At 41.3% G+C, this 9,974-nt stretch overlaps 1 protein-coding gene across 4 annotated transcripts in view; it reads right to left on the bottom strand.

Moving 5' to 3' along the window:
- Positions 1–4,856: 4,856 nt before the first annotated feature.
- Positions 4,857–9,974, bottom strand: part of Ripor2 (RHO family interacting cell polarization regulator 2) — a 225,438-nt gene continuing 220,320 nt past the window's right edge. For all 4 annotated transcript variants that reach the window (XM_031359119.1, XM_031359122.1, XM_031359120.1 and 1 more), the window contains one exon: positions 4,857–6,859. In XM_031359119.1, coding sequence (XP_031214979.1) covers positions 6,759–6,859 — 101 coding nt within the window. In that variant the 3' untranslated portion in view covers positions 4,857–6,758. The remainder of the gene's footprint in view (positions 6,860–9,974) is intronic.

Here is a 9,974-nt window from a genome sequence, read left to right as displayed (position 1 = left end):
AAACAACGACAACAAAAAAAAATCAATCTGGAAGCCTAGAAAGGCCCAGAGTTTAAAAGCATTAGCTGCCCTATCAGAGAACTCAGAAGCAATTCCCAGCACCCAAGTGGCAACTCACAACTGTCTAAGACTCCCATTCCAGGAGATCTGTCACCCTCTTTAAAAAAAAAAAAAATCTGAGACCCCAGCCAAACTTCATTGCAAATCCAGACTCCAATGTTACAGGATATACATTCACATTCCAGAAGTGAGGATGATGGTACCAAAAGGAGGAGTCAAAGGTGAAGGTAAAACCCCAGCAGAGAAAACGTGAGGTCGTTCAGCTTCATGGCCAGCAAACAGGACACAGCGATGTGAGCTCCAAAAGCCTTGCCAACCATGTGGCCACTCCCTCAGCCTGGCTCTGTCCACTGGTTTACAGCTTCTTGGGCAGGTACTCCACATTGAGGCCATAACTTCTTCCTCTGAGGACTTTGGGTTTACTCTGTGCAATTTCATGAGTTGTCCTTCTGGGGTGGGGTGGGGTGGGTGGGTACCACTTGCAGGACTCCTTACACTGCCACGCATGCCTGCTTCAGCTTTTCCTTCTGAAATCTCAATGGAAGCTCCCCGCTGAAGTCAATCTCTGCTGCATAATGAGTTCAAGGGCAGCCTCAGCTATAAAGACCTTGCCTCAAAGCAGTGTGGGGTGGGCAAGGGAACGGGCTGGAAAGATGGCTCAGCTGTTAAGAGCACTTGCTTTGGATCCCAGGTGGGCATTGTATATTTGCCTATAACCCCAGCTCTGAAGAGGGGTGGGGAGACAGGGATTGCTGGGTCTCCCTGGATCCTAGCTTAGACATATGAACAGAAACCCTGGATTCAAAGAGACCCTCAAGGAATAGGCAGTGAGTGACAGGGAACATCTGACTTCTGGCTTTCATGTGTGTACAAGCGCAAATCAAACATACACATGTGCAATATTTACACACATATGCAAATAAATCAAATATTTTAAAAGTGTGGATACTTCGTTCCTTCTTAAAAGGGGGAACAAAATACCCATGGAAGGAGTTGCAGAGACTAACTATGGAGCAGAGACTAAAGGAAGGGCAATTCAGAGACTGCTCCACCTGGGAATCCTTTCCATATTCAATCATCAAATCTAGACACTATTGTGGATGCCAGCAAGTGCTGGATGACAGGAGCCTGATATAGCTGTCTCCTGAGAGGCTCTGACAGTACCTGACTAATACAGAAGTAGAGGCTCACAACCATCCATTGGATTGAGTACAGGGTCCCCAATGAAGGAGCTAGAGAAAGGACCCAAGGAGCTGAAGGGTTTACAGTCCCTTAGGATGAACAACAATATGAACTAACTAGTACTCTCAGAGCTCCCAGGGACTAAAACTCCAACCAAAGAATAAACATGGTGGGACTAATGGCTCCAGCAACATATGTATAGCAGAGGATGGCCAAGTCCGTCATCAATGGGAGGTGAGGCCCTTGGCCCTGTGAAGGTTCTATGCCCCAGTGGGAATACCAGGGAATACCAGGGCCAGTAAGCAGGAGGGAGTGGGGTGGTGAACAGGGGGAGGGGGGAAGGAACAGGGGTCTGTTTTAGTTTTTGTTATTTTATTTTATTCTTTTTTTCTTTTTTCCTTTTTTTTTTTTTTTTGAGAGGAACCTGGGAAAGGAGATATTGTAAATAAAGAAAACATCTAATAAAAAAATTGAAAGAAGAAACTCTGAATATATTCAGTGAACCTGTATTGCATATGGATGAGAGGCACAGAACAATAGAAAGTGGGCAAAGGCCTACCTAGAATGTTCACTAAGTAAAGACCTTGATACTTACTGGAAGGCTGGTTTTAAGAACAGAAATAGTGTGGTTTTGGTGGAATATCATCAGTCAGGCAAGGCAGGAAGGCTATTGGTTCAGTCTGAAGATATTTTAAATGGTTGATTTCCTCCTGTGTACTCCAGTCTACTTACATCGGGATACAAAATTCCCCTATGATTTTCACTTTAGGATAATAAGCTCTAGTAGACAACGAGGAATAGTGTGTTGTATAAATACTAACTCAGGAAGGGACTATGGAAAACATATAAGGACCATGAAGTTCAGTGAGTAGAGGCCCTTGCTGTGTAAGCCTGAAAAAATCTGAGTTTGATTCTGAGAACCCTTGTAAAAGTGGAAGGAGAGGAGTAACTGAGACCAGCAGGACCAGGCACACAGGAACTCCGCCAGTCCAGTGGCTCAGGTTCCTTCCAATCCCACAACACTCAGAGGAAGCTACACTCCCAGGTGCTCTAACACACCCAGGATCAGAGGTAAGGAGGACATAATAACATCTGTCCCAACACCGGGAGTAACTGGGACCAATGGGTCCAGGCACACAGGAACTCCGCCAGCCCAGTGGCTCCGGTTGCTTCTGGTCTGTCTGGGCCGGCTGGTGACCTGAGCAGACCTTGGGCACAAACTCTGCAGTCATTCCCAAAATACCCAGAGGAAGCTCCACTCTCAGGTGCTCTAACAAGCCCAAGGTTACAGGATCCCAGAATCACAGGATCACAGAGACAGCTTGACTCTGAGGAGTTCTGACACAATCAGGAACACAGGAAGGACAGGCTCCAGTCAGATTTAGCAAGGGCAGGTAGCAGTAGAAATAACCAGATGATGCAGGGCAAGCCTAAGAATATAAGCAACACAAACCAAGGTTACTTGGCATCATCAGAACCCAATACTCCCACCATTGCAAGTCCTGGACACACCATCACACTGGAAAAGCAAGACTCAGATATAAAATCACTTCTCATGATGATGATACAGGACTTTAAGAAAGACATAAATAGCACCCCCAAAGAAATATAGCAGAACACAGGTAAACAGCTAGAAGCCCTTCAAGAGGAAACATAAAAATCCCTTAAAGAACTACAGGAAAACACAATCAAACAGGTGAAGGAAATGAGCAAAACCATCCAGAATATAAAAATTTAAATAGAAACAAAAAGAAATTAGAAAGAGAGACAACCCTGGAGATACAAAACCTAGGAAAGAAATCAGGAGTCATAGATGCAAGCATCACCAACAGAATACAAGAGATAGAAGAGAGAATCTCAGGGGCAGAAGACACCATAGAAAACATTGACACAACAGTCAAAGAAAATGCAAAAAGCAAAAAGCTCCTAACCCAAAACATCCAGGAAACCCAGGATGCAATGAGAAGACCAAACCTAAGGATAATAGGTATAGAAGAGAGTGAAGACTCCCAAGGTCATGAACCAGTAAATATCTTCAACAAAATTATAGAAGAAAACTTCCCTAACCTAAAGAAAGAGATGCCCATGAACATACAAGAGGCCTATAGAACTCCAAATAGATTGGACCAGAAAAGAAATTCCTCCCATCACATAATAATAGAAACACCAAATGCACTAAACAAAAAAAGAATTTTAAAAGCAGTAAGGGAAAAACGTCAAGTAACATATAAAGACAAACCTATCAGAATTACACCAGACTTCTCACCAGAGACTATGAAAGCTAGAAGATCCTGGGCAGATATCATACAGACCCTACGAGAACACAAATGCCAGCCCAGGCTACTATACCCAGAAAAACTCTCAATTACCTTAGGTGGAAAAAACAAGATATTCCATGACAAAACAAAATTTACACAATATCTTTCCACAAATCCAGCCCTACAAAGGATAATAGATGGAAAACATCAACATAAGGAGTGAAACTATACCCTAGAAGAAGCAAGAAAGTAATCTTTTAACAAATCTACACAAACCTAATTCCACCTCTTACAACAAAAACAGCAGGAAGTAACAATTACTTTTTCTTAGTATCTTAATATTAAAATTAATATTACCAACATATCCTAATCGATTGAAATCCAAAAATGTGAGGAATTAGAAATTTATTGACTGCATCCAATGGTCTCTCTAATTTGGTAATTGGGGAAATAGGCCCAATATTATACAATCCATATATAATTTCAGCTTGTTTGACAATGTCTTGTACAACATAATGGTCTTGAGATCTTGCTTCTCCTATCTCAGCCTCTCTATTAGTAGTATTGTTTATTTCATATTTTTACACTATACTATGGTTTTCAGAACAGCTTACATATTTTTAAAGTATTTATATATCCAAGAGAAATGTAGACAATTAAATTGGGAGGGGGCTTGTAAGAGAACAACAAAGAGTGAGACTCAATGCTTTGCTTGATGTTTGTAACTCTTGTATCGAGTTACCACAGTAAGAGCCAAGATTTTAAGCTCTACTAAATACAAAACAAACAAACAAAAACACTTTATATAATTATGTTCATTTAAGAAAATATTAGTAGTGATATATTATTTTGAAATATACAGTTAATAAGTTTGGAGTTATTTAAAATTTATATTGAGAAAAACGTATGTATTTTCAGTATTGTTGTAGACAAGCATCTATATAAGACTGTTAAATTGATTGTTGTTTTATATCAGACAACTTTTATAATACTCATTTCTATTGTTATAATAGTTTATAAATTTAAAGAATATGACAAAAAAGATATTGTAGGTATTGAGGGGGTCTATGGGAGGAGCGGTGGTACAAAAGGAAAACAAGAATGTGATTTAATTATATTTACTAAAAATATGTTTTTAAATGTTAACAAATTCAGATAAATTGAAATCATGTAACTTTTCTCATTATAATGCAATAAAACTTAAGAAAAGAAAGGTGGAAGGAGAGAATGGACACCACAGGGTTGTCCTCTGACCTCCACAGGTGCACCATGTACACCCCTCCCCCACCACATAATGCACACACATAGTAACAGATAAGAATTTAAAATATATATATATCAGATTTTACACTAGACTAGTAATTAAAAATAATTTTTATTTTGACTTACATGATTGAAAGAGGGATAAATACAAATACCACAAACCTAAAAGCACTTCCCAAACAAAAATCAAACACAAAGGTGAATACAAAAGATGTGGAATTAATTATCCATGCATATTCAAAAATGTTTCAAATCCACAAATAAACCAAACAAAAGCCCTGTGATAGCTGTGGTTTTACTTTCTACAAAAGAGTCATTTAACAAAGACTATAGCCTATACATACTCTAACTGTACAACATACCTTTAAAAGGAGGGATATATGCATATATATAGTGTTTACAAATATACAAATATGTACAGTGGAACTTCACAGTTGAAAGGATGTGTTGCCAGAAGCCTGGCAAACAATTTTCACTTTAAAATGAAAGGAAGCCTTTTAAAAGTCTTGCTAAAATGTAAATATTGAAAGTAATATCTAATTGGTATTTTATACAAACACATCCGGAATACAGTTCAAATTGCACCCACATGTGTTGTTGTGATCTTGGCATCCTCACCCCTCGCACACTTTGTAAGAGACTAAATGTCTGCCCTGGAGAGTTACTGAGCTGCTGTGGAAACTTGGGGGCAGTTTCCAGCTCTCAGGGCCTCCTGCTTCCTTGCCTCATAAACCAATTTTATAGATGCAGGAACCACTTTCAGTACCCCAATATTCTATCCAGTTAGGATTCATCCAAAGTCCAGGCCCCCACTTGAAAGAGCAATACATCTTTCTGAATCTACAACTTTGGGGTATGTATTTGTCTTAGCGGAAAAAAAAAAAGAAAAAAAAGAAAAATTACACATGTAGAACCAGGCCTAGTGTTTTGTGCCTATAACCCCAGCGCTGGAGGCAGAGGCTGGAGAACTCTTGCAAATCCAAGGTCAGGCTGGCTGTATATTGAATTCCAGGCTGGTCAGGACTGCAATAGGGAGACTCTGTTTCAAGACAAAACAGAAACCAAACAACAACAAAAAACCAAGAGTGTGATAAAGAGGGCTCTGGTTAAAGAACAAAAGCTTAAGCTTTGAGGTTTTGTTTGCCTTTAACAGTATAGGTACAATCTTCACGAATCTTCCGTTTATCTCTTAAACCACATGGATAGATGATATGGGAATTCTCAGGATGGAAATAGAAACAAATAGTAGGAAGTATAAAAAAAAAACTAAGATATAAAACATAGGTTTCCTTACCCCGCCGCTCCCCCCCACCCCACACACACAACTTCATGTATCCCAGGTTGCCCTGGGAACTCCCTAGGTAGCTGAAGATGACCTTGGACTGATCCTACTCCCTTCTGCTTCTGAGCACTGAGTGTCTATGGGCAGCATCCCCAGCTTACGCAGTGCTGGGGGTGGACCCAAGCCTCATGCATGCTAGGCAAGCACTCTACCCACAGAGCCACATCCTCAGCTTCAAAACTTACCGTCTTATAATTGATCATTTCACCAGGCTCTGGAAGAAAACTTATTTGCGGTACGTTCTTTTTGTGCTTTGTCTTTTAAATAAAATTTGGTAACTAAGGGGCCACTCAACCCTGAGAACACAGCAGAAAGATGGCAAGGCTTACAATAGGTATCCAAATAGCACATGAAGAGTTTAGGCTTACAGATGAACTTCCACACAGGTGTAAAGATGGCTGTTTTCAAATTCTACAGAAAGGTAAGATGGACTTTGAAGTGCTGTCAGTCACAACTATGATGCAGTCCAGTGAATTATACACAGCCCTGTTCTGTGGGCTAAGGAAAAGTGGACAGTACAGTGCAATTGGACATTTTGATTTCCATATTGGCGGCGGCAGCAGCTCTCTGCTGTCTGGCCACATCACAGCACCCTCTTGAAGACAAGGGCCAGGTATCATCGGGATAGCAGTCAGGCAGGGCTAACATGAAATTCAAAAGGCTGTGGCAACTTCCATTCCATGACGACCTCCCACTTTAACACAATCTCGAGGGAATTTGTCTAATTGTTCATATGCCAGTCGCCCGTCTTCTCCTGGATAGGGAACATTAGACATGAGTACATCAAATATACATCATACAGAATAATATGGTGGAACTGTGCTATGGTGACTTTTTTCACGGTTCCTAGGGATTGAACGCAGGCCCTCGTGCATATTAGACCAAACACTTCCCCACCTTTAGCCTTGTATTGCTGTCTTAGCTAGTTACTATGTTAAGGAAAAGCGATTTTCTGTTATTCTTAATTAGATTATGGGTTTCTAGGCAATGCTTAGAACAGCAGAGAACCATTGAGTTAACATTAGAGATCAGACGAAAGGCAAGGCACAAAACAAAGTGCAAGTCTGTGCCATCTGCTACCAATTACACATGGCAGATTAATTTTTGTTTAGTGTATTACGGACTTCAGTAACACTTATCCTTGATCTCAGTGTACGGAATCTCTATGTAACTTGAATACATTCTATATTAGTTTAGTTACATTATATCATATACACCCATCACTATACATGGTAAAAGTTAGGCTTTCAAGCTTCAGCTAACAGTCTTTACCCCCTGTAGTGGATATTTCTGGTTGTCAACTTGACTCTATCTACCATCCAGAACTACCATCCGGAGTTGGAAGGCTCATCTGTGATCCTGATCTTGAGGCTGGGAGATATAAGTTTCTGACCTGGATCTTAGCATGGAGATCTTGAGACATAGTGGCTATGAATCCCAGGAGATCAAGGCAAGGAGACCTATATAAGGACATTGGAAGAAGGAAGACTCTCTCTTCTTCACCTGCTTGCCTTGTGGGACTGAGCAACTGCTAGATCCTTGGACTTCCATTCACAGCTGCTGCTGACCATTGTTGGGAGTTGGACTATAGGCTATAAGTCATCAACAAATTCCCTTATTATATAGAGACTACCCATAAGTCCTGTGACTCTAGAGAACACTGACTAATACATCCCCTAAACACAGTGTCCCTCCAGGCAATGGATTATTCAGTCTTGTATATGGCCAGCTCTTTTGTTTATTTACTTATTGTGCATGTGTGCATGTGCACCACTGCATGCATGTGGAGGTCAGGGACAACTGAGCTGATGGCACCAGGTCTCTCTTTCCACACTGAGGCCAGATCCCTCTTGTTTCTGCTGCATACTCCACACTAGCTTGTCCATGAGCTTCTGAGTGAATCTCTTACCTCCGTCTCCCACCTTATTATAGGGATGCTGTTATTACAGATGTGCATGCCTCTCCTTTTCTGAATGGGTTCTAAGACCAAAACTCATGTTGTCAGATGTGTGCAGCTATCTTCTTACCCACTGAGCCTTCTCTCTGGCCCTCATAGCAACATCTTATATAGTTAACATATTTTGAAAATATATTTGTTACTATTTAAAAAACTGATTAAAATTTAGGCATATGAGGGCTGGGGGTGAACCAGGGATAATGTTCATATTACAGAGTGAGCCAAAGACTGCCTTGGCTACATTGAAAGACTGTCATAAGAAAACAAATAAAAGCCAGGTGTGGTGGTGCAGACCAGCAATCCTACCTACACAAGAGCCTGAGGCAGGAGGATCACTACCAGTTCAAGCAAAACCTGGGCAATTTAGTGAAACCCTGTCTCAGAATGAAATGTTTAAAAGGGGGGTGGTTTATCAGGCTCAGTTGTAGTGCACTCGCCTAGTAAGCAGGAGACCTTGGGTTCAACCCCTAGTTCTCTTTAAAAAAAAAAAATGGATGCAGTCCTGGCTGTCCTGGACCTCGTCCTGTAGAGCAAGCTGGACTTGAACTCAGAGATCGACCTGCCTCTGCCTCCCAAGTGTTGGGATCACAGGCATGCTCCACCATGCCCAGCCCTAGTACAGGATTTTAGAACAATTAGTACCCAGTGTTCTTTTAGGTCAAAGGGGAAAGTGAAGCACAGAGATAGATAGAATGCAGCTTAGGGAGACAAAGTGCGATTTAAACACTTTCAGTGTAGCCAAGGCAGTCTTTGGCTCACTCTGTAATGTGAACATTATCCCTGGCTCACCTCCAGCCCTCATATGCCTACAATTAAATCAGTTTTTAAAAACAGTAACAAAATATATTTGCAAAATATGTTAGCTCTATCAGATGTTGCTATCAGGGCCAAGCAAGAAGGCTTGGCTGTGCAGAACTAGAACATCACATGAAGAAGAGCACTGGTTAACAACAGGCTGGAAATATACCAACACGAGTGGTTTTGAAGGACAGACCCTTAAAATAGGTCCCCAAGTTCTCCACGTGTGTCACCAAGCACGGGCTAAGCACCTGCAACCCAAAAATCCCAAGTCCAAAATGCTTGAGCGTTCAAATCCTTGAGCACGGTTAAGACTCCACAAGTGAGAGCCTTTACTCCCTTGCTCAGCAGCCCATCCCCCTAGCATAGTTGTAGCCATTTTGTTCCGTGCCCGCCAGCTACTTCACATTGTTACTGTAATATGCCTGCCAGTCATTGACACAGAAAAATAACTTGACTTAGAATAGGCTCATGCTAACCACATGCCCTGTTAAGTTCTATATGTTATGAGGTTTGTTAATCTTAAGAAATTGCACGGGGGCTGGAGAGATGGCTCAGTAGTTAAGAGCACTGGCTGCTCTTCCAGAGGTCTTGAGTTCAATTCCCAGCAACCACAGGGTGGCTCACAACCATCTGTAATGGAGGGTTGATGTCCTCTTCTGGCGTGTACTCATATACATAAAATAAGTAAATATTTTTGAAAAAAGAAAGAAATTGCACAACTATAAGCTTCATGTAGGGCCCATCAAATTAAAGGCTAATATGATATGTCAAGTCTAAAGTGGCTTGAGTCAGAGCTAACTACCAGGCATCACTTTCAGCACCTGCTCATTGTGGCCCTGAGAAATGTCCAGTGTACAGCTTTGAGCTCTAGAGCCTTATCTAGTTGCCCCGATCAGTCTTTAGATGTGTGTTCACATCTAAACCATCCCTGTCTAACTGAGATCAGTGTTTGTGTGGTGACTCCTGGACCCCAACACCTTGGACATGATAGGTTGTAGTTAAATGTATATAAATGTAAAATGTTACATAAAAATGCCTTCCCTGGGCAGTGGTGGTGCACGCCTTTAATCCCAGCACTTGAGAGGCAGAGGCAGGCAGATTTCTGAGTTTG

The sequence above is a fragment of the Mastomys coucha genome, unplaced genomic scaffold (genome assembly GCF_008632895.1).
Source record: "Mastomys coucha isolate ucsf_1 unplaced genomic scaffold, UCSF_Mcou_1 pScaffold7, whole genome shotgun sequence".
NCBI lineage: Eukaryota > Metazoa > Chordata > Mammalia > Rodentia > Muridae > Mastomys > Mastomys coucha.
This window is presented reverse-complemented; position numbering and strand designations above follow the sequence as displayed.